The sequence below is a fragment of the Pseudonaja textilis genome, chromosome 2 (genome assembly GCF_049901715.1).
Source record: "Pseudonaja textilis isolate UNSWEBS1 chromosome 2, rPseTex1.2, whole genome shotgun sequence".
NCBI lineage: Eukaryota > Metazoa > Chordata > Lepidosauria > Squamata > Elapidae > Pseudonaja > Pseudonaja textilis.
Window position 1 is genome coordinate 13,149,444 of NC_141991.1, and position 25,535 is coordinate 13,174,978.

Genomic DNA, 25,535 nt, shown 5'->3' on the forward strand with positions numbered 1-25,535 from the left:
GGTTTAGTTAGCAGCTTGCTTCTCTTCTTGATTTGTTTCCATCCATTTTTTTCCTTGTCTTGCCTTTTAGTGCTTTGGGAAATAGGTTGACGACTACTATTATTATTTCTTCTTTTTCTTTTTCTTCTTCTTCTTCTTCTTCTTCTTCTTCTTCTTCTTCTTCTTCTTCTTCTTCTTCTTCTTCTTCTTCTTCTTCTTCTTCTTCTTCTTCTTCTTCTTCTTCTCCTTCTCCTTCTCCTTCTCCTTCTCCTTCTCCTCCTCCTCCTTCTCCCCCTCCCCCTCTCCCTCCTCCATGACAGCCCCTCAAATACTGGAATATTGCTATCCATGTCAGCCTTAAGTCCTTCTTTTTTCCAGACTAGTTCTACCTGCAACCGTTCTTCATATGAACATATGACTACATGGTTCTTCTCCATATGACTTACCATCTCAGAGGAGAGCTCATTTTCAGGTTTCAAGAGAAACATACTCTGGTCAACCGCATGGAAAGCACAGAGGGAGCCCGAGGAAGCAGCAAGATGGAGTTGGGTTTTCTGGCCAGGCAGGCCTTGTTGATCAGAGAACCACAGTCTGGCCTGCAAACACAAACCAGATCTTTGAAAAGAGCATTTTTTTTCTGTTAAATAGAATAAGAAATGAACCCAAATGAAGCCATCCTTCTTGGAGGCTGCAGAAGGCCAGACTGTGCTGGCAGATTCAAAGCTTCTTGGCCCGCCCCCACTCCTCATCGTCATGACAACCCAAACTGCCAATCAAATAAGCATTGTTGGGTAAGAGACAAAAGGGAAGGAAGACAAAATGGCTGCCGGGGATGTCCGCCATTATTGGTTTTGACAAGGAAGAGGCAGAATAAAAAGCCAAAGTGTGGAGTAAAAATAAGTAAAATTTTAAAAAACAAATAAAATTTAGAAAATACAGTCCTGTGGAGACAAAGCAACGGGAAAATAGGTGCCAGGTGAGAAAATTGGGGGGAAGAGAGGCATTTATTTCCTTCCCTCAGAGCTGCATGAGGGAAAAATTGTTCCAAGCTGTTTCCCTCAGACGGAGGCAAGATAGGAAAGAAAAGGCCAGAAGCCCAGCCAGGATCCAACCAGCAGGAAAGGGAAAGAAAATGTCAGGGCTTTAATAGAATTAAATATTTAAAGATGAGATGGGGATTATTATAATAATTAGATATATTATGTATATTAGTATTAAGAATAGAATAATAATGGACTTCTGGTTTGAAGAGCTTCGGCGACAGACAGGAATCCGCGATCGTGCGTGGTTTCTATCTGGGCTTGCCGCTGGAGCGCCCCGAGCCAGCTGGTTTTGGGGCTAAGCCACCCCATGGAGGTGGTGAAGAGGGGGGGAGACCACCAGCAGGGTTGAGGAGAGCCGCATCTCTCCTCCTCAGCTGGCCATTACTCCCTTTCCCGAAGGTGGTAGGAGCAGTGGTCAGAAATGGCCACCTCAAAGAAGAACTCAACTGGAAAAGAACATGCAGGAGGAAGATAAGAAGTGAAAGTTTTGGCTGACCGGGTTAAGTTGAAAAAGCAACAACTAAGGTACCCTGGAATTTAAACTTTACAAAAAATAACATCGCTCCCAAAGAAGAGTCGGAAGCAGCGAAAGAAAGTGAAAAGGGAAAGGTTTGGCTTTTTTTTCCTTCTCTCTCCTTCCTTAAATTGACAACTAAGAGACCTAAATAAGAAATCAGAAAAATCCGCTTTGGCATCAATAGGCAATTAAGCTGAAAATATAACTAAATGCCAAAGGGACAATAAAGATTTCTGGACATTAAAAACTTTTCCTTCTATAAGCAGGAGGGGAGAGAAAAAGAATAACGGCGGGGTCTGGAAGAGAGAGGAGACTGACTGGACTTCAAAAGAATTTAAAGTAAAATTTCAATAAGACTTCTAAAAGATACATTTTAACTGAAACTTTGTAACTAAATAGTAACCCCAGGAAGAGAAAGTGAAAAAAAAAAAAAGTGTAAAAAGAAACAACTTGTGTGTATTTGGATTGCTTGGTGACTTTTTGGATTTTTGGTTATTATATTTGAATTACTAAAACCAATTGGTGGTTGTTTAAAATTTTTACAATGGCATCACTTCTGGATGAATTGAAAATGGAACTTTAAAAGTACAAAGAAGATGCACAAGAAGGGAAGGGCTCTTTTGGCTTTGTTTTTCAATTCTTAGAAATGGAGATCTGGAACTATGAGAAACAACAAGAAAAGACTGCAAAACAAGAAGACTGGGACAAAGAAGAAGCCATCTTTAATGAACAAGTAACTCTATGTGGAGAAGAAAAAGGAAAGGGGGGAAAGAGAATGGAGAATTTAAGACTTAAAAAAACAACCAAAGAAAAGAAAAATAATTTGAAAAATAAGTATAATGCTGGAAAGTAACAGAAAAGGGGAATACAGAAGAGGGAAATAGAAGTAGAGAGACAAAGGGGTAAAAAGGGGAGAGAGAAGAAGAGAGGGAAGAAGGAAAGGAAAAGAAGTTACAAAAGTCCGGAGCAAGATATAAAGAAACAGGACCTCTTTAGAGATAATGGGTGAAAATTTAACTGAAAAAGGGATTCTGTAAAGGTACATAAGATTGTATTGTTATATTTGTAATAGAAATAACTTTAGAAAATTGGAAACAATATATGATTAAAATGAGGAATAAAATAGTGTAATTTAGTGAAATGTTTGTGAATAAAATAAATGAAATAAAATAAATGAGAAAATTGAATTAGGAAGGAACAGGAACATTTTAATTAGTCAATGTTTTATAAAATATAAGTGAAGGGGGGGGGATTAACTATGGAAAGTTTATAATTGTTCCCATAGAAGTATGATATTTAATTGAAAAGTAACGTGAGAAATGTTAAGATTTTAATGAATATTAATATTAATGATAGAATTGAATTGGAATGGAATGTTGTTTTAATTATATTATACATTTATAATTTTTTCTTTTTTCAAGAATACAGTGTGTAGTTTAAGAATGTACCAAGCAGAATCCGAATTGAAGTTATGTATTATATTGAGTGCTATAATTTTAGGGGAAAGATATAAAGGCGTCATACTCCAATCAGTAACTACAGGAGAAATTTTGTTTAATGAGAAAAGATAATAGACAATTGAAACAGGACAGACAAAAAATATAAATATAATGATTTGAATTGAGATGAAATAAATAAAATAAAATTGAGAAAATTAAAAGAGGGGAGAAACTATGTAAAAAATGTAAAATAGTAATAAGATATGGAATAGAATATAAAAATGAGCATGAACCTGAACTTGCATCTGTATGAAGAAATGTAACCCGGGATTATGCTGCTTTCAAAAAAGATGTTTTACTTGTATTTCTTTTCTTTTTGTGAAAACTCAAATAAAATTTACAAAAAAAGAGAGAATAGAATAATAATTTTAAAGTAATGAATATGTATAAAGTGTAATTGTTATTGCACAAGACATTTGTACCCAGGTGGACACACTGTTTAAATGGAAGATGGATTGTTTGTATAAAATAAAATAAAAATTTATTTAAAAAAAGAAAAAAGAAAAGAAAAAGGCAGGGCTTTGACACAAACAGAAATCGAAACTAAATATAAAATTTAAAAGATCAAGTTCTCAGAAAAAGATACAGCCCTATAGAAATGGAGGGAATAATGAGAGGAGATAAAAGAAAAGAAAGATGAACAGATATAGTGACATTGGACTTTAAAGAATAGAATGTAGATAAAGAGCTTAGGGAAAAAATAATTAAAGTAGAAAATAGTTTGAGATTAATTAATGCACTGGTGGAAGACATTCACAATTTACCATTCCTTTTTTTTCTCGATTTGTAAATTTCCCTTTTAAAAATAAAAGTCTTTCCCCAGCCACTGAGGGGCCACACAAAGAACCCAATCCACTGTCCCAAGTTTCCAGTGTTTTGAGCCCAAGCATCATGTAGATCAGGGGTCCCCAACCCCAGGGTGGCAGTCCACTACCGGCCCATGGCCTATTTTCAACCAGGCAGTGGGCCATTGTGTGCACATGTGCTCATAGCTCGACTTGCACGAACAGTGGGCTGGTGCATGTGCACACTCAACTTAACTTGTGCTCGTACATGCATGCCGCCCCACTGCTCAGGCAAGTTGAGCATGCCCACCACTTGCGCAGCCTGATTTCCCTTCCTCTCCCACTGGGCCAGTAAAAAATAAATCCCCTGAGTTATTTGTATAGGGTAGAAAGCACTGGAAATATCCATCATCCTTGCAATTTCTGTCCTAACCCTGCATTGTGACATCAGATGAATCAGGACTGATTGAATCTAGCTCGGGATCGACAAGCCCAATTCTACAGATGTGCAGATATTTTATTTTCTACATGCATACATTAGTATTCTGGACTGTCATGAAGGATTTCTAATGAGAGGTGGCTATCTGGTCTATGTTTGGCTTTCAATGTTGAGTTTCAAATTTCTTTAAAATTATCAATTTAACTTTACTGGTATATTCTATTTCAGATTACAGATTAACAGAGTTGGAAGGAACCTTGTAGGTTATCTAGTCCAACCCCCACCACCACCACCACCACCAAAGCAGGAGACCCTACATCATTTCTGACAAATTGCAGTCCAATCTCTGCTTGAAAGCCTCTAGTGATGAAGCTCCCACAACTTCTGAAGGCAAGCTATTCCATTGATTGATTGTTCTCACTGTCAGAAAATTTCTCCTTATTTCTAGGTTGAATCTCTCCTTGATCAGTTTCCATCCATTGTTCCTTGTTTGGCCTTCGGGTGCCTGGGAAAATGGCTTGACCCCTTCCTCTCTGTGGCAGCCCCTCAAATATTGGAAGACTGCTATCATGTCTCCCCTGGTCCTTCATCTGCATTTCATTTGCAAATGTTTTCTTTCAGGTTTCTCTTCTGCCTGATTTGTCCAATATACACATTTTTCCAACTTATTCCTAGTAAAGGGCCATTAAACCCGGAGGCCTTCTCATTCAGCCTCCTGTTCCAAAGTCCCTCCTTATTCTGTAATGCTGTAAATCTATGCTGTCTTTTCTGTGTGTTCAGTCCATGTCATCTTTACATTAACCACATGATCAGTATGCTATTTCCGAAACACGGTTAAAAGTGGAAATTTTGTTTCTTCACTTACCTTGTTCGAGAAGCACTTTTCTACAGTGAAATCTCTTGAGTGAGCAACGAGTTCTCCGCTGGGCAAAATGGTGTAGACGAGCAAACGGGTTATGGGAGCAGTGTCAACATCCACCAAGAGATTCAAGTGGAAGTCCCCTTTGGGTTCTAAAGCAAGAAAATCCCAGGTAGAGGAAAGAAAGAGAGAGATTGGAAAGGGGAAAGTTAGAAGGAATTAATTTCAGTTGGAATATATCAGGCAGCCGCAACAGGCTGAGAAATGTGGGATAGAAGATCATTGAAGAATCGGGAGCTGGAGGCTTCAGCTGCTCTCTTCTTCATAGTTGCATGGGCTCGCCTTATCCATGAATTAGCAGATGAATCTCCCTCCAGAAACATCTACCGCACAGGAGGACAACGGACATAAAACTCTCCACATGGTACATGCTGTGGAGCCCTTCAACAGTTTGCTATCTTAGAAAGTAAGGATGTTGCCTCAGACCCATGAGTCAGTGCTGCTATCGTGTTTCCCTAAAAATAAGACCCGGCCTTATTTTCTTTTGGGTTTATTTTGGGGGGATGTCTCCCCCCTCCCCATGTATAGGAGCCCATTTCTGTTTGCTCGCAGTGAAGCAGGAGCCAGTGCCACCGCCGTGAGGTGTGTGGGGGGGGTGGAGCTGCCCCACGTGCCCTGCAACGGCTTACCGTACCTAGGGGCCCTCACAGTCAGGTCATTCATGCCCCAAAAATTTGTTTTGTGGCCTCGCTTGGCCTCCTGCTCCATTGCAGCCATGAGCAAGTAGAAGAAGTGGGCCATCAGTCATGTGAGCCCCTGCTGCACATGGCTGTTGGAGCCACCACTGTTAGGTGAAGCAGTTTTTGGGGTGTGGATGACTTGGCTGTAGGGGCCCTGAGGTATGGTAAGCTGGTCTGTGGCGTGTAGGGGGCAGCTTCACCCTGCCTCATGGCACCTCCCACTCCTCGCCTCACCTTGTGTTGGCAGCATGGTGAGTAACTAGATGGAATGGGCAGGCAGCTGGCTGCGCAGGCACTTAAGTAGGGCTTATTTTGGGGATCTGGCTTATATTAGGTACACACGCAAACATTGGTTTGGGCTTATTTTCAGGGAAACACGGTAGTAGTGCCTCTACAGGGTTTTTTCCCCATGAAGTTGGGAGCTCCACCCTCTTCCCTCTCTCTCATCCTTCTGGCTTATATTGCATGCATCTGCTTTCAAAAACAAAGTCACATCTAGCACGCTAAGCTGCAGCTGCAGAGAGGCTGAACCCCTGAGCCCCTCAGTGGATCTCCAAGAAGGGCTTCTCCTAGAAGAAATGGTAGTAGGAAACTGGGCGGCCTAGTGGCTGCAAAAAGATGTCACTGTGACACTCAACCAAAACTCAGGATGAAAGAAGTGGCTGCAGAGATTTGGAATGAATAGCTCGTTCACTCTCCTCCCTATCCCCATCCTTTCCACTGCTCGCTGGCAAAGCTGGCTATACGTACCCACATTCCTTTCTCTGCCAGTGTGAAATAGGATATAGCAACCAATTGCAAGTGGGAAAATTTTGCAGATGAGCAAGGGATATACAGCATTCAGCAAGGCAGAACTGGGTCCCCTACAGATGGTAGTGATGGACACTCCAGGAAAGCCTTTTACCAAGCATGGAGGGGAATGCAAGCTGGTGGGGTGAGCTTTTTACCTTTTGCCTGCATCGGCTGTGTGTGTGTCCCTGCACGTATGATGTCTCCCTTAGCCATCACCTGGAAAACAAAAGAGCAATCCTTGCAATGCAGAATGGTGGAATGGTAGAATGGTGGCAGTCACCATCTTATCTTTTTGACCACCTTCTGTCAGTACCCTTCATCAAGATACTTTCAATAGGCCCTTGAAGTTGGGCAACAGGTTTTCCACTCTTTAGCAATAAGCAACTCATCAACAGTGGTGTGAGCCAAAATAGTTTTTATAAAAGCAACCATCCCTCTGAAATTCATTCTAAAATCACAAGGGAAGAGGCTGAAGATCTGGGGCATAGTGACATCCTATTCACTAGAGTCCATGGCTTCCTAAAATTGGTATAAGTGCAATCTCCAGCTTCTAAAAGGTTTCCCAGTTGTGGTTTATGCCATTGGTGAAATCTAAAATCTGTTACTATTCTACCTAAGACTGAATGTTCATCAATCTATATTCACATTATGTACTCCTAAAGTATATCCTCACACCAGAAAAAAGAAAATATCTTTCTTTTCGAACTCACCAAATAATAAAAGATCATTTCCTTCTTCACAGCATTTGGATCCAGGATAAAATGCACTCCAATGTGCTCTGTGTCACCACAGCTCAATGTTTTTGGCAGAGGCTCAATGTGGAGGTAACTTTGACTTGGTGAGTAAAACCGGTACACTAAGTGTGAGGCAGATTCGTGATAAATGGGGACCAAATTGTCACACCATTCGTTTTCTTTATAAACTCCCTGTTTACAGAAAAGAAAAGAAACTACTCTGCTTAAAGAGCAAAAAAAATATTTTCACCAAATATAATTACCGAATGAAGGAAAGAACTAGACCGGTGTTTTTCTCGCCATGCTGGCTGAGGAATTCTGGGAATTGAAGGCCACAAGTCGTAAAAGTGCCAAAAATTGGAGACCCCTATAGACAGACTCAATAATTCAAATCAGTAGTATTGCAGGGATGTCTACAGCAAAGTATGAGAAGGCAGGGCAGGTCCCTCCTTTAGACATTTTCATTATGACTATCAACTCATAAAATATTTATGTGGTCTTTTTAAAGTTGCCAACAGAAAGGGAGTGGGGAAAGGGATTTGAAAGAGCAGTACGGCAGCTTGAAAATTAAAAGTGCATTCCATAAGTAATTTTCAAAGATTTAATTGGGGTATCTGCCAGATTCCTGACAATGACATTGCTGCAGGGAACCAAAAAGACACTTTGCTGGGTTTCTTTACCCAGCAAGAGCCCCAAGGTATACAAGAGGGACACCTTTGTATGTTAAGTGCATCTGAAATACACATCCAGCAAAACGATTGTTATGCAGTGAACAGCAGAACTGAAACACGTGCTGTGAATGTGGGTGTATACAAAAAAAAAGGAAGTTCTCAAAGCTGTGAGAAAATTGGAAAATGATAAGGCTTCAGGCATAGGTGGTATAGCGCAGGGGGCACCAACCTTTTGGGCCTCAGGGACCACCAAACTCATAATTTTAGATCCTAGGGACCACTAACTGGTTGTGTGGGTGTGGCCTAATTTGTGGGTGTGGCTTGGTGGCCATGTGACTGGCTGGGCATGGTTTGCATGTAAATATTATAAACATTTATATAAATATTGAATTTTTTATAAAAAAAAAGAGCAACTTTACCCAAAATCAGGCAAAGCAGGCAGGCACATTGAGTTGCTCACAGAATCACAGATTCATTCAGAAATCTATCTATCTGCCATTGGCAAGCTCAGTCTGTCACATAAAATTTGCTTGCAAGCAAACTCACAAAATTAACTCACAACAAACCATGTATATAAATATTGAATTTTTTTATAAAAAAGAGCAACTTTTACCCAAAATCAGGCAAAGCAGGCAGATTGAGTTGCTCACAGAATCATTCAGTGATCTATCGATCTGCCATTGGCTAGCTCAGTCTCTCAAATTTGCTTGCCATGAGTCTGCACTGAATTTGCTTGCAAGCAAACCCTTCAGTCCTAAGGGAGGTTCAACTGTACTTAAAGCAGAGCCGAAGATCTAAAGACTAGCTGGAAAGCAAGAAATCCAACCATTTCCTGCTTCCTAGCTAATCTAAATCTCTCAGCACAGCAGAACAGATGATGGTCGTAAAATGGAAAGATACCAATTTTAGCAGGCAAGTTTGCCAGTAAGGAGTGAGTGGGCGGAAAGCATTCCTGTGGGCCATGTGGATGGCACAGCCTTGTATTTTTGTGCAGCCTGGATTAATTGCTTTGGGAGAGTGCTCTGAGGGTGAGATTTTTCTGCGGCCCACCAAAATTTTCTCACGGCCCACCAGTGGACCGCGACCCACTGGTATAGCGGAAGAAATGTTCCAGAATTAAACAGGCAATTTGCTTATGGAATGGCTATGCAATTCGTTAAATCTATGTGAAGACGGCATCTGTGTCAAACAATTGGAAGAACATTGCTCTTGTTCCCCATTACAAAGGGAGGGTTAATGAGTGAATGCAAAAACTACAGGCAGATACATTTGTGAGTTTTCTCCAAGATGGTGCTTAGCAGAATTTGGGTTGAAAAGGACACAACGGGATTGTTTTTCCACTTCAAAACACTCACCTGAAAATAGATGGATTGCTCTGTGAACTTAGATGTATCTATGGAAAACTGTATTCGTCCTTCCTCATTCGTTGTATACCTGGCTCTGTATTTCACAGAAGGTCCTGTAACCTCAATGGTCTTATTAGTCAATGGCACATCCATATCACTCACCAGTTTCATCTATATGTGAAAAAAAAAACAACCCACATCCAGTTATTTTAAATTTGAACTCTCATTATGGGCATACCTGGAAGGTCAAAGGTCAAGATGGTGGACCTTAATCATGCCATCAAAGCCTTGCCTGATTTTTATGTGTGTTGCACATGTGACACTTGTTAAAAAGGGAAGGGCTTTGATGTCCAGCCACCATCTTCACTTTTTTGACTTACCCATGAATTTACTGTTCAAGGGTTTTAATAGCTTTGTGGGTCTTCTTAAGGGTCCCTCTCCCAAGCTGAGCAGGGCCAGGATTTCTGAGGGGAGGGCTGCTAACATAGGAGGAATATTTGTATATATTCCCCCCCCCCAGTGGTGGGATTCAAATTTTTTTACTACCAATTCTGTGTGCGTGGCTTGGTGGGCGTGGCCATGTGACTGGGTGAGTATGGCTTTTTTTGCTTTTTTACCGCCCTCACCCATTTTTGGGAGCTTCCTAGCCTCAGAGGAGCCTTCGGGGGGGGGGGGTTGTTCTCCTAAAGCTCTTCTGAGGCTCAGGAAGGAAAAATACAGAGCATGGGAGGGGCGCGCAGCACCCCTCCAAGCTCCGTTTTGGGGCTCTGGAAGGCAAAAAAATGGAGGGGGACCTGAGCTCCTCACTCCATTTTTTTGCCTTCCTGGGCCTCAGCAAGGGGAATCCTGGCACAGTTGATCTATACACAGCTGATTGTCAGGAGAGAAAAAGAAAAGAAATACCTTAGGCGAATGTCAGGTGGGCGGGTAAGTGAGCATGGGGCGGGAGGGCAACCAGATTGGGGGCATGGCCAGCCAGAACTTACTACTGGTTCAGTGAACCACGCCAGATTCTTGCTACTGGTTCTTCCGATCTGGTGCGAACCAGTTGAATACCACAACTGAACCCCCAAAGTAAAGGTTCCCCAGCACATGCGTGCTAGTTGTTTCCGGCTCTAGGGCCGGTGCTTATCTCCATTACTAAGCCGAAGAGTCAAAGGATGTCTCTGTGGTCGTGTGGCCAGCATGACTATATGCTGAAGGCACACGGAGCGCTGTTACCTTCCCACCAAAGTGGTCCCTATTTTTCTACTTGCATGTTTTACATGCTTTCAAACTGCTAGGTTGGCAGGAGCTAGGATAAGTAACAGGAGCTTACTCCGTTACGCGGCACTAGGGATTCGAACTGTTGAACTGCCGACCTTCTAATGGACAAACTCAGTGTCTTAGCCACTGAGCCACTGCGTCCCCTAACTCCCCCCCAAAATCCACTCCCCAAATTTCCCCCCCCCCAAATTTTAAAGGCTAAAATTATTGTCCTAAACTCCCTTGGGGAAGGCCACTAAAAGAATTGTGGCAGACTATATGCGATCTTTGGTCTACCCTTTTTTCACCCCTACCATATTGGCTATAGAATTTAGGGGCTCTTCTGTGTTGTGGGTGGGGAAGACAGATAGCAGCTGAGGTTGTTGAGAAATGCCATCTGTTAGACTAGCATTGGTGGTGTTACCTGTTTTGGATAATGAAAATTGCAAGAAAGCAACCAAGCTCAGAGAACATCAAGGACCCCTCAAAGAACCTGGGCAAAGAACAACTGATTGAAAATCAATGTTCAGCTCTTTCCCGCCAGTAATCTCTTTCCTGTTGCCTTACCTGCAGGAAAAGGGGGATCCCAGGCTTATAATGAGGCTCTACATTTTCAAAGCTCAGTTTGCTGACTGTCGAAGTGATGCTTATGCTGCTCACCTCTGTCCTTTCCACCCCTGTCAAAGAGAGGAAGCATTGAAGGAGGCAGGAAAGGCTGAGGCCGTCAAAGCAGAATGAGCGGTGTTGGTTTTAGAGCAGGGGTCCCCAACCACCGGGCCGCAGACCGGTCCCGGTCCATGGATCATTTGGTACCGGGCCGCAAAGAAAATAAAAATTAAATAAAAATGGCGGCTTTCTTCGCCTTCAATGAATGCTGCTGGGATCAGGGATCAAGGACACAAATGAAAGAAGGGGAGGGAGGAAGCAACCAAAGCCTGTCCTGCTCTCCGGCTCAGCGGCTTCGGTTTCCTCCCTCCTCGTTCCTCTCTCAGTCGCACTCTCGCTCCTCCACCAGCCCAGGAAGAAACTGCTTCAAAGAAGCCGGCAGGGTGGCTTTTCCTGTCAGCGCAGCTCCTCTGAAGCACCCGTTCACCCCCACCCTGCCGCCCATACGGTTCAATCCAGTGCTCCGTTCTGCCTGGCTGCCTGCCTTCGTTTCTGGTTGTTTCGGAGTAGCTTTGGCTGAGAATAACTATTCGCCTCTTTTACTCAGCCGAAGCTGCGGGCGCTTTGGAGGAGCTGCACCGACGGGAAAAGCCACCCTGCCGGCTTCTTTGAAGCAGTTTCTTCCTGGGCTGGTGGAGGAGAAAGCGACTGGATAAGGCTGAGGGAGGGAGGAGACACCTGAGGGATGAGGCTGAAGGAGGAGGGAGACACCTGAGGGATGAGGCTGGGGAGGGAGAGAGGGAGGGAGGAGGGAGGGAGACACCTGAGGGTAAGGCTGAGGGAGGAGGGAGACACCTGAGGGATGAGGCTGAGGGAGGAGGGAGACACCTGAGGGATGAGGCTGAGGGAGGGAGGGAGGAGGGAGACACCTGAGGGATAAGGCTGAGGAGGGAGGAGACACCTGAGAGATGAGGCTGAGGAAGCAGGGCTGAGAGGCGGGGCTTCTCAGCCATCCTGCAGGGACTTGTCCTGAGCCGCGGAGACAGCTGCGGGCGCCGCCGCCCAGCGCTCAGTTTTGAATCTGCAGCTGAAACCCTCCATTTTAAATGTCCCAATAGAAGAGAATATCTGTCGCTCAGGGTTGCAATGAGGAGGCATTGGCGCTCCCTGAACTTGGTGGTTTGCTGGCAGACGTTTTATTACCTGACTAGGTAACAACATCAGATGTTATGTAGTCAGGTAATGAAACGTCTGCAAGCAAACCACCAAACTCGGACTCCTCCCCCTCCCCCCCTCCTTGAAAAAGTGTCATCGCCCCCCCACCCATCCTTGAAAAAGTGTTTCTGCATGAAACTGGTCCCTGGTACAAAAAAGGTTGGGGACCACTGTTTTAGAGGATGTTGCCATGCACTTCAAGTCCACAGACTCTGAATTAGCATCAGGGGGTATACAGCGAGCTTCCCCTTCAGGAGATGGGTGCAATTGAGACCCAGAAACCAGCCTTATCCGTTACGTGCCCTCACTTCTTTTGGAATTGCTCTCCAGACATTAGCATGGGCTCTTCCAGTTAGCACTGTATTCAAGAGGCTAAAATTTGCGGGAATAATGCTAATACAAAGGATAGCCAATATGTATGTCCCAGGATAATATTGCAGGATCCAATCTGGGTTGGTCATTAGGACCAAAGGTTTTTTTTTCTTCCAAGCTTTCTGGCTCATGCTAGAACCTATCATCAGGCTACTTCTCTCTCTCCAGAACACGTGCATCAGGGCTGCTTGATTGGTTGTATTTATGCAGTTCCCAGTTGTTTGTAGACTTTAGTTATTAGGGCATTAATGGCTGACTATTAAGTTGCTAATTCTGTTTTGTGCCATAGTGTGGCTTCTAAGTACTGATAGGCTGATAGTAAATCGGCATTCCTACTGACTGACAATATTCTCTGATGATGGGCTCCAGTATGACCTGAAAGCTTAGAAGAATAAACCTTGATCCCAGTGACAGACCCAGATTAGACCTTGCAATAATGGCATATCTGAGGTATGTGTGTGTGTGTGGGTGGGTGTTTGCCTAGCAATTTCTACTAGAGACTGAATGCTTTGTGTAACTCCGTAGCTGGATGCTTAGAGCAGAGTAGAATAGAATAGAATCACTTTATTGTCACTTTGAATGGACACACATTGGCATACATTAAAAATGACGTTTTGTTGCATAAAGTTCTTATAAGGTCACCGCCTCCAATAGACGCTACATAAATAGGATAAAATAAATACATACAGAATTATTCCTATACCTGTGTATTACATGACATAGAGAAACAACACAGTCCAGTTCAGATTATACAAGTACATGGCGAGAAAAAGAAATAATAATTTGTGAATTTACCAGATGGATGGCATAGGGAACAAAGCTGTTACAGAATTGGGTAGTCCTGCTAGAAATACTTCGAAACCATCTCCTTTCAGAGGGAAGCAACAGAAACAGACTGTAAGGTGTTTCTGTGGAGTCTCTAACAATGCTTTGAGCTCTAAGCACATAGCACTTATAAGCAGTATCCTGAAGAGTGAGAAGCTAGTTTCCTATGATCTCAGTTGTCCTTACCTCTCTGTGTGGACCTTCTATCTGAGGCACAGCTGCTTAGCAATATCTACTAAGAGTGGTTGCTTTTGAAGTCAGTTGCAGTTGAAATGATATCATTGCAATATAAATGATATCATTTTATTGTACAATCTTCTAAACTGTTTTAAGTCTAGGACCGGGTCAGATTACAAATGAATTTGGTCACATCTGGTCTGAAAGTAATACAGTGATCTCCCACTTCCTTCATAGATCAAAAGGTGCTGATCTATTGAACCACCACCACCACCACCCCGTTGTTCAGATATCTTAAGAGCTAGAACCTCACAGAGAAGCAGTTCTCAAACATGTTGGTCTCAGGAACCCTTTACAGTCTTAAAAATGATTGAGGTTATATCTATAAATATATACTGTGTTAAAAATTAAAACTGAGAAGTGTTAAAGCATTCATTTGTTTGACTTTCTAGACCCCCTGAAAGGGTCTTCGGGAAATCACACGTTGAGAATCATTGCACTGGCCATTGATAATCTGCCTGAAGCCCTTCAGCAAAGGAAAGTTCACTGTTTCATGTGGCAGCCCATTCCATCGGTTCATCCCTCATCCAGTTGGGAAGTTCCTCCTGAGATCTAGCCCAACCCTCTTTCCCTGCTGCTTCCTGAAAGTTACCTGTGCCTTCCTCGGTGATCTTGCCTTCTGCCTTAATGCGCATTTCCAAATCATTTTGCTTCAGATGAAATGTCTTGGTTTTTACCACCTGAGAGAAACACCCATGCCCATTCGCCTATAAGGGAAAACAAAAAATACTAACCAAGAAGCCAGTGATTTTTAAGGACCATGTTTCCTTACTTGTGGCCTTCTTCAACTGGCTGTATTCATTGGAATTGAAAGTCCGTAAGTCATGAGCTGTGAAGCTAGAAGTCATTAAATCAGCAAAGGATACTTTACACATTACCGAAAAGAATATTCAACAGCTGAAATCCTACCAAATCTCTTGGGAAACTACTTGACTGCTTCAGGTCAACCTTGCCAAGTTTTCTCCAAGATTTGGAGAACCTTGAGGCCGTCAAGTTCAGCCCTCTGCTCAGGAATTTCACTCAGTTGATCCCCCACCTACAGTGGCTCAATTGGAACATAACTGACTCTGTCTCGATTGCTCCATAGCCCTCGGCAGCAGAAAAAGAACTAAATTCTTTTTCCAGAACTAACAGGAGCAGAGAAGTGGGATCCTCAGAAGGAGAATGGAAAAGAATACTGGGGTTTTGTGTTTGTGTGGGCGAGTGGTTGTGTATGTTTGTATGAGAGAGAAAGAGGGAGGAGGGAGAAGGTGTGTGACCCACTCCCCCAAGAGTTCTGCAGGGATCATTATAATCACCTTTCTTTGTAGGCATTGTAAGCGGAGAACTCTGTTAGTTTGGGGTGGCAAAAAAAATCAGGAGTCTGATAACCCCTTTTCTAACTTATATATTTTGTTAAATGGCCTAAGGTTTCATGAACTGCAGCTCATAAAAATTACAATTTTTAAATAAAATGTGTTGGAAAAGGCATCTCAGATTCCTCATTTTCTTGAATTACATACACACCCGCTGGCATTCATACAACTCTGGAATCAAGAGGAGGCTATTGATGCAAGCGCAAAGTAGGAGCATGGGAATATGCAAGGGCAGAGAGTATATTTTTCAGAACATGGCAGATGAGCACCTGTTATGAAATCCCTAAGAAAATCTAACAGCTCTCAGAGAAAACTGCCAGGAATTTCTGAAATAGCCACGTTTTGTGTCATCTAATCTCCTTTCCCTGTCATTGAAGGTAGTTATTGAGACTGTGTGAATCTCGCCTCCTTCATTTGAGATCTGACGGTAGCCTTAGCTCCTCTAGCCTAGAGCAAAGAGGGTCAAACTCTTTAGTAGCTGGACTAATAGTCCCATTTTCCAATTGTCCATGCTGGCTCAAACTAGCAGGAATCAGAACTAATTTTTTTTTTGATGAATTACAAATTCCACATCCCATCTGGAACATTTTCCTTGATCTGGAACGTACCTCTCCACTGTACTCTTCACAAGTATCCGAGTCTTCCCCTGGACACAGATTTGTTTGCAAATAACGACGGCAAATGGTCATTTTCACCAGGCCAGGGACAGGTTTCCCATAGGTATACCTGCATCCAGAACCAAACTGATTAAAGAGCTAAAAAGACAATCTACAGCAGTAATTTTTTGTATGCTTTTATGATATAGAAGGGTGAAGGCTTGCCTGTTTTGTGAAAGCAACGTAGTCTCTATCTGCTCGTTCTTTTGAACATTGCAACTTATTTTATCAGTATGAGAAATCCTCTTGCCAGTGATGTTGTGAAGCCATTCCCCAAACATGGGACTTCATTGTTCCATCAGCATGATGGATTATGGACACTGGTGGCAATGCTATCCTTCTCTGCCTTGGGCTGGACAGCCATGAGACTCATGACACAGTGATAGCACCTATCTTGCGAATGGTGTTTGAAGGAAGGCTTGACGCTGACGATTCATCTCAACCCTGTACTGGGCATAAATTAATCCCTGGAAAGGGGTCTGGAATATTGCATATTGTTAATGTGAAAGAGCACAGTTTGGAAGAGGTGGGAATGGGGAAATCCGTGGAGTTAGACATATTCGGCAGTGGTGGGATTCAATTTTTTTTAATACCGGTTCTGTGGGCGTGGCAGGGAAAGGATACTGTAAAATCTCTAGTCAGAGGTGATATTTGCCGGTTCTCTGAACTACTCAAAATTTCTGCTATCGTTTCTCCAGAACTGGTCAGAATCTGCTGAATACCATATCTGCCCCACATTTTCCTACATGGTGTAGAACAGAGGAGGAATTACGTGGTTTCCTCCTCTCCATCTCATCTCTGTTCTGCTACTGTAGTGTATGTCAAAGATTTAAAACTAGAATAAGTAGAGTTCTTTATACAAATTATGGAATTCTTTATACAAATTACGTGCAGTGTTGCTTTCAGTGACTTTGGAAAGTTTTGTGCCTTTCAATATACACCTGCATTACATTATGCAGATAATTTTAGTCCTTACCTGCTGTTCATGTTTCTCCATGTTTTTATTTGGTTTTCATCCCAATTTTGATATTTGCTCATTTGTTAAATCAATGAATGCCAAGATTTATATTTTTTTCTAGAATTGAATTGCCATATAGAATTTGCTAGTATAGAAATGGTGTATAGAATTGCAACGGTTTACTCTGAACTGGATATTAGGAGTGACTAGGAACGTGCCAGGGACAAAAATGGAAATTACCCACATACATAATTTTCCAACACATGGCTTCTAAAAAGTTATGTCTTTCTTGTCACCACCTTGACCTTTTGATACCCTCTCCACATTCCCATCCCAAAGGAAAGTGTCTGCAATAAGACAGAGATCCAGGGAGAAGTCTTTCATTCTCCCTTTCGCCCCAAAATAAAGAAAAGAAACCTTATTAAAACTTACCTCCCACAAACGGTCATTTCAAATTCTGTGGTTAGAATTGAGATTTGCTTTGGTACAGTCACCAAAACTTCAAATTTGGGTAATACTAAAAAGAGGAAAGAAATGTCAACTGTAAAGGAGAATTTCATATACCCTTCAAGCCATGCAAAGTCCTGTTTTGCTATCTTATAATATTAAAATGGTGTTGAACCAGGGGTGGGTTTCTACCGGTTCTGTCCACCTCTGTAGAACCTGTAGCTCTGAAGAGCAGCAGACATAGAACCGTTCTATGTCTGCTGATGTTTTTGCCCACCCACCCACCTGGGCTGTTACCTGATCTTTATTTCCTGATTTTTCAACTTCAGCTGCCAAACAAGGCAAAGCTGCAGTTAAAAAAAAAACAAGAAAAGAGGGCTGTTTCAAAGGCTGCTTTTTGGCGGCAGCTGTGCTAATGACGTGCTAATGATGATTGACAGGCACACAGCTCACAGTGGGCAGGGAAGCTTGTAAATCCCAAACCTATTGTTAACCTTGTCATATCCCACCCATGTTGAACCCTAGCTGAAAATACTGAGCATCTCTAAAAGCTAACCCAGTGTCAGAATTAAGCATACATCCTATAAAGTTATTGAGTCTTTTCTACCATGCTAGTCACAAGCCTAGCTTTGGGTTCTCTTTCTAGGCAAAATGGAGATACAGATGCTAAGGTAAAGCTTCTCCATTTCAGCAACTTTAAGATGTGTGGACTTCAACTCCCAGAATTCCCCACTCTACACATATTAAAGTGCTGGCTAGGGAAGTCTGGGAGTTAAGCCCATCTATATATTACAAAAACCCTCTGGTTTCTTTTGTCCATTTGTAATCTTCAATTGGGCAAAACAGTGCCTCATATGGCAAAAAGATTTTAATCAACCCACTTCAAATGGACTCACTTAAAGGAGGTGTCAAAATCCAGGATCTATTATTCCTGGGGGATTGAAATTTGGCAAAATAACAGATTCAAGACCATCACAGTTAGTTGCAGCCACATGTTCATTATTTCCATTACTTCCCACCTGCTTTCCACTAAAAAAAAGTCAATGAGGAAGCTGTCAGGAAGTCAAATATCACTCCCAATCCTACTGCTTTTATACCCTCCCTTGACCATTATGTTACTCAGTTGAGATAAGGAAATATCCCTGAAACAATGACCCAGTGAGCCAAATGTTGTCTAGAGTATCTTCAAGTACTGGCTGAGGAATCCTGGGAGACGGCATTTACACATCTTAAAATTGATGCTGTTGAGAAACATTGTGCTAAGTCAATACTTGGAAATCCAGGATCTTTGTTTCAGCACAAGAAGAATTTGAAATAGAGGTCCCTCTTGCAGTCACAAGGTCATTCCAAGAATGCTGTGGAAGATCCATAAATATCTCTTCTATTTCATTCATGAAAACATTCATACAAAGAGATTGATAGGAATACAATCAGTACCCAGTTCTGCTCAGGGCTTACAAGATTAGGCTTGATCCTTCTTACCATATTCTTCCACGTAAAAGGTGTGCTCAGCAATCTTCCTGTAGGATTCTTCTACCACCAATTTGTAGGTGCCTAAGGCAGGCTCAGAAGACAGAGGGAAAGACAGCTGGGTGAGGCCCATGCTAAGCTTAACATCATTCCATTGGAACAGATGATTTTTCTTGGGGTCCTGTCAGTCACAAAAAAATGCAAACATGAGAGCTTTTGGTATTGATAGAACACTTAATGCCCCATCCCATCTTCTGGTCAATCTTTCCCCAAAGGTTGCCAGAATCTTAAACCAATTCATGTGGCGATTATTCTGTTATTCTGTTGGCTGCACAAATACATTTCCAAATTTTGTTCAGCTTCTTTGTGTAAATTTTGCTGTGGGCCAATTGAAAAGCCGGTGCCTCACTTGGATTGTACTGTACTAAGAGAAGGGAATTTGATAGGAATGGAGAACAGAAGCTCACAGACAGATCTCTTGCAGAGAAAACTCCTAGTATTGGCTTTGTGGATAGATAAGCCATCACACAAACGGAAGGTCTTCAAATTACAGTTGATTTAAAACAACTTTCTTGTCAGATGTCCTCCAAAAACATGGGCTGAAAATGTTGGGAATCCTCACACAAGATCTGGTAAAGTCAAGTGATTGGGAACATGACTCCTTTCTAAAGCCTTAGAAACCAGACCAGCTGCAAGGCAGTTGGTATATTAGGGGGTAATGTGTGTGTAAATAAAAATCAGATTTCACAACAGCAGGCAAAGCATTTGGGAAAACAATATTTTAAAAGAAGTAAAAAAAAAAAGATCCACAACTCTGCCTTCGTTCTGTCAGAACCAACTGACTCATTTAAACCACACACACACACACACACACACACACACACACACACACACATTTTTGTTATCTGCACTTCCCTACCAGGAAAACACACAGCATCTTTTCCGTCTGGGAGCCCTCTTGGCACTTTCCCCAGTTTTCAAGTCAATTTGCAACCAATCTTATCAGAGAACTTTACCTGGTCAATGACATTTTCTCTTGGCTTCACAACAGAGACAATAAAAAAAGAGAGTATTCCAATTGTAAAATGAAACTTATTAGGCCTTTGAGGCTGCTACGGAGGAAAAAAAACAGCTTAAGACCCGTTAGGAAAGGGGCAATAATAGGTTTTGCAGTCTTCAGAAGGATAGGTGAATGGGTCAGTCATCACACAGACAAGAGGTAAGCCTTTTTTTAAGAAGGCAAGACTGTGTTTAGCAACTTTAAAATGTATGGACTTCAACACCCAGAATTCCCCAGTCAGCCAACTCTGGGAGTTGAAGTCCACGCATCTTAACATTGTCAAGATTGAGAAATATTGAGCTATGGATATTAGGACTGGTTGGTTAGTTGGTTGGTTGGTCGGTCAGTTGCTTACATATGTATATACTTACTTACTTACTTACTTACTTACTTACTTACTTACTTACTTACTTACTATCAAATGTACATGGCCACCCAATCCAACAAGAAATACTTGAATGGGAGACCACCAGGAAATCCCACTGGACTAAAAAGTCAAAAAAAAAACACCTGGAACAAAGGAATGGCAAACCATTTTTTGTATTGTTGGTGTTAGCGGAGTTGGAAATGGCTATTATCTTGATAGAAGATGCCTAGGAAATTTTAGGGCTATAAATTAGATTAAGTTGTCTGAAAAAAAAATCCAGGAAACCATGTGCATGGTGCTGCCAGGAAAACTACCTGGACCTGTCCAGGGTTGGACCAGATTAATTTCTGGATGGAAAACCACCAGGAAATCTTTGAAGCTTAAAATTGACAAGGAATTTTTAAAAAAATTCTGGAAGAAGACCGTGGCAACTTACTTAAACATGATTGTAAGAATGTTATCTGGGCAATGAGTCCAGGTGAATGCCAAAAGTAATTGGCAGATTTAATTCAGTTCTAGTCTTAATTTGTGGAAACATTTAAATGATAAAAATATTAAAATATTCCAGTATTTGAGAGGTTGCCATAAAGAGGAATGGATCAATTTATTTTCCAAAGCAGCAGAAGGAAAGATGAAGCAATGGATGGAAACTAATCATGGAGGGAAGCAATCTAGGATTAAGGAGAAAGTTCCTAACAGAACAATTAACTAATAGAACAACTTTCCCTAAGAAGTTGTAGGTACTTCACACTGGAAGAGATTGGACAGTCACTTGTCTGTAATGGTATAAGCCAGGATCTCCTTGAGCAGGGGTTTGGACTAGAAGACAATGAAGGTCCTTTTCAGCTGTAGTCTGATTGAAACTATTGAGGACCAGAGATGAAAGAAACTGGAATTTGCTTGTTCTTCTCTTTTCTAACCAGTTGGAACCCAAAGCAATAAACTAGGGTTGCCAAGTTCCCAGAACCTAATTCAAATTTGAATTCTTTCTTTTGAAACCCTAATCATTCAATCATTAACTGATGTGGGTGGATTTGGAAATACTATTTCATTCCCCCACCCCCACCCCCCAACAAAGTACTTCTGTCTATATCTCTCTCGGCAAAAAAATAATTGCAATGGTGGTTAATATTTAAAATCTTTTTATCCCCACTTCCGCCCCTGTAGTAAATCATATAAAAAAGTCTATTTGTTCTAGATAACTTAAGGGAACAATGATGCCTGCAATCTGAGTAGATTGTATCACATTACAACTACTCATTCTGGAGAAGAAAATCAAATTCCGAAGCATCCCTAAAAAAATATACTTGTACAATCAACTAGAAATTAAATTTTAATTCAAATCATAAAAATATAAATTCAATGCCTTAAAAAAAAAAACTTCTTGGAACTGAGCTGAGTTTACAGCCCTTCCAGATAAAAGTCCATCCCTGGTTATCCACTGCCCTCCCCAGATTTCTTCATTTCCATAGGATAATGCAAGTTTTGTTCCATTGACTTAAGGTCAATCTTTAAGTCCCAATGACTTAGAGTTCATGCTCTGATCCAATAGCATGATGGGGAGGAAAATCAAGGCCAGCCAAAATACTTAGATGTCCTGGAAGATACGATAAAATACCATCCATTATCCCTATTCATATAACATCGTAGCCAGCGGCTACATTGCTAATGATAAGCCTAGTGCAGGAGAACTCCCAAATTGTCCATTAAGTCCATCATAATGGTGACTTCAAGTGATCATTTTCGTATTATTACTCACCTCGAGAAAGTATTGCAGAACACTTTGAAGGAATGGTATTCCAGGATGATCAGCATGACAGAATAATATTCCGGGAATATCTATTACTAATTTTTTTGCATGGAGTCAGAACACCGAGGCACTTCTAGATTGAAAAGATTAGCCGTTGATATCACCATTGCCCCCCCACGCTTCTGCAGGGTCATTTGCAAAAATGAATCAAGCAAACATAAATTCATTTACACTATAAATTCACTCGCCAAAACCAGCACCAACCATAAGAACCTCCGTTGGCGCCCTGACCTAACCATACAGCAATGTGCCCGCTCCCGTGTACTCCTCACTGAACTCAAAAAACGTCTCAACAATGGAGAGAAGGACCTGTACATTGACTACCATGCTGACTGTATCAAAAGTAAGTCACACAACCCACAATTCAGCTTTAACCTTCAACCACAAGACTAGGCACGCACGCCCCTAACTACCTCAATTCCAACTACTGCTGGCCTTAAATGCAAGCTACTCAATGCAGGAAGCCTCGCGAATAAAATACCTGAATTTTTCCTCCTACTAAATATGGCTAAATTCAACATTATATTTGTCTGTGAAACATGGCTCAACGCATCTCTCCCTGGCTCCATTACCACAGTAAGAGACTATCATGTTTACTGATCAGATCATGAAATTCGTAGAGGCGGTGGTGTTGCTATCTTCTATAAAAAGTCTTTACATCTAAAAAATATCCAAGTTACCCAGGAGCTTGCTCTTCCTGAGACCATCATCTGTGAACTATCCTCAAATATCACAATTCGATTCTTACTATGTTACAGAGCACCTGATCATGACATCGAACATGTAAACAAGCTAAATACACTACTAACATGGGCAGCATCCTGTCCATACCCTTTTATCTTTCTTGCTGATTCCAATCTACCTCATATTGACTGGACCCTAAATGAATGTACAACTGAACCCATACACGCAACCTTCTACAATGCTGTTACAAATCTGGGACTGGAACAACTAGTAACCAACAACACTAGACTAAACAACTGCCTCGATCTCATCTTCTGCAATAGTTTGAATTTAATTTATGGAACACAAAGTAAAGAACCCTTCTCCAGCAGTGACCACAATATGATTGACTTTTGTCTCAACATACGCCCACACAAAAACCACCATAATGACGTAATCCCCAATTATAACTTCAAAAAAGGCAACTATGATCTTATAGACAACGATCTCTCATCCCTTGATTGGCAATCTCTATTCACTGGATGCAATACTGTTGAAGACCATTACAACATATTTTTACTTGAAGTCAAAAGAGTCATCAAACTATACGTACCAACAACAACTCCCAAAACAAAACAAACAAACAGATTACCCATAACAATAAGGAAACTTCAATCCAAAAAGCGATCACTCTGGCGGAAAAACAAATCTGGTCACGTTGCCAATTTCAAAAGCCGATACAAAAATTTATGCCACCAGATAAAGACTGAATGCACCAATTATCACATTAGACAAGAGGAAAACCTTCTAAGCACCAATTCCACCAGTGCTTTTTACAATTTTGTAAACAACAAACTAAAAGACTCAAAGTCCATCCCACCCCTGATAGGACCTAAATGGTAAAGTCTGCAACGATGACACCATTAAAGCCAACATCTTTAATACATTCTTCGGCTCAGTATTTGTAAACAGCAATGGATCATGCCCAGTATTTCCTAGCTGAACGACAGATAACTACAATGATCTAATACATATCAATTTTACAGAAGACAATGTTGAAAAAGTACTTCGCAATCTAAATCCATCTCTATCTATTGGACCGGATGGAATATGTGCCTACTTCTTAAAAAAGAAGCATAATCTTTGAAAAATCTTTCAGGACCAGCTCCTTGCCTAACCTATGGTCACAAGCCATGGTCATCCCCATCTTCAAAAAGGGAGACCCCAGCCTAGTTGAAAATTGCAGACCAATCTCCTTATGCTGCGTCACCTGTAAAGTCATGGAATCAATTATTAACCAATCCATCATCCTCTACTTAGAGACAAACATTTAAACAATCCAATAAACAATTTGGTTTCAGAAAAAAACTATCCTGTAATCTGCAACTCTTACACTGCAAAAACATATGGATGACACAACTCGATCAGGGCAAAGCAATAGACACAATCTACATAGACTTCTGTAAAGCCTTTGAAACAGTGGTCACAACAAACTACTCCTAAAAATAAAATCCTATGGTATCTCTGGACAACTGCATAACTGGATAGAAGCATTCCTGTCAAACAGACAACAAATGGTCAAAATTGGGAGCATCGTATCAGATTCTGTACCTGTCAATAGTGGTGTCCCCCAAGGCAGTGTTCTAGGACCAACTCTCTTCATACTCTACATAAATGACCTCTGTGATCATATTAAGAGCAACTGCATTTTTTTTGCTGATGATGTAAAGCTGTTCAATACCACAGACAATACTGCTACCCTTCAAAAAGATCTTGACTATGTATCAGAATAGTCAAAAAAATGGCAACTTCAAATCTCAACAAATAAATACTCTGTCTTACATATTGGCAAAAAAAAATCAGAAAGTAAAATACAAGCTGAATAGTCAAGATCTTGTTGATGATCCAAGCTCTGTAAAGGACCTTGGAATACTCACCTCTAATGATCTAAGTGCTAGAGCCCACTGCAACTACATAGCCAAAAAGGCATTAAGAGTTGTTAACCTAATCCTACATAGCTTTTTCTCTGGTAATATCACACTACTAACTAGAGCATACAAAACATTTGCTAGACCAATACTCGAATACAGCTCATCAGTCTGGAACCCACATTACGTATCTGATATTAGCACAATTGAGAAAGTCCATAAATATTTCACAAGAAGAGTTCTCCACTTGTCTACTCGTTGTAGAATACCTTATTCCACCAGACTTGAAATTCTAAAACTAGAAAACCTTGAATTACGCTGTCTTCAGTCTGATTTAAGTATGGTATATAAAATCATACGTTGCAATGTGCTATCTGTCAATGAATACTTCAGCTTCAACCATAACAACACAAGAGCACACAACAGATACAAACTCAAAGTTAACCGCACCAAACTTGATTGCAGGAAACTTGATTGCAGGAAATACGACTTCAGCAACAGAGTGGTCAATGTCTGGAATACTCTACCCAACTCTGTAGTTTCTTCCCCAAACCCCAAAAACTTTAACCTTAGACTGTCTACTATTGACCTCACCCCTGTCCTAAGATGTCTCTAGGGGGCGTGCATAAGCGCACCAACATGCCTACTGTCCCTGTCCTATTGTTTCTTTTATTTTTATTTTATTTTTCTTATATGTATCCGTTTCATGTATTCATAACTATGTATACACTTATACTTATTATCTTGTAAACAATTGACAAATCAAATAAATAAATAAATAAATACCCCTTTGGATCTCCTTTTATGTCCCTGGCTGCAGTTGGAGTGAAGGATGAGCTTAACTCTGGCCCATGGCAGCTCTTGGGTCTCAAATGTGGGCTTGCTAACCTGCCCAGCGATCCAACCACTCCAACCTC

At 41.4% G+C, this 25,535-nt stretch overlaps 1 protein-coding gene across 1 annotated transcript in view; it reads right to left on the bottom strand.

Annotated features, from left to right (window-relative positions):
- The window catches only part of LOC113451610 (alpha-2-macroglobulin-like), an 83,413-nt gene that overhangs the window by 39,055 nt on the left and 18,823 nt on the right, over positions 1-25,535 (bottom strand). The window contains exons 6-15 of the mRNA XM_026722989.2: positions 18,803-18,971; positions 17,306-17,390; positions 15,868-15,985; positions 14,497-14,611; positions 11,217-11,326; positions 9,414-9,575; positions 7,364-7,579; positions 6,809-6,869; positions 5,128-5,273; positions 426-575 (exon numbers count right to left, since the gene is read on the bottom strand). Of these exons, the coding sequence (XP_026578774.2) occupies positions 426-575; positions 5,128-5,273; positions 6,809-6,869; positions 7,364-7,579; positions 9,414-9,575; positions 11,217-11,326; positions 14,497-14,611; positions 15,868-15,985; positions 17,306-17,390; positions 18,803-18,971 (1,332 nt within the window). The remainder of the gene's footprint in view (positions 1-425; positions 576-5,127; positions 5,274-6,808; positions 6,870-7,363; positions 7,580-9,413; positions 9,576-11,216; positions 11,327-14,496; positions 14,612-15,867; positions 15,986-17,305; positions 17,391-18,802; positions 18,972-25,535) is intronic.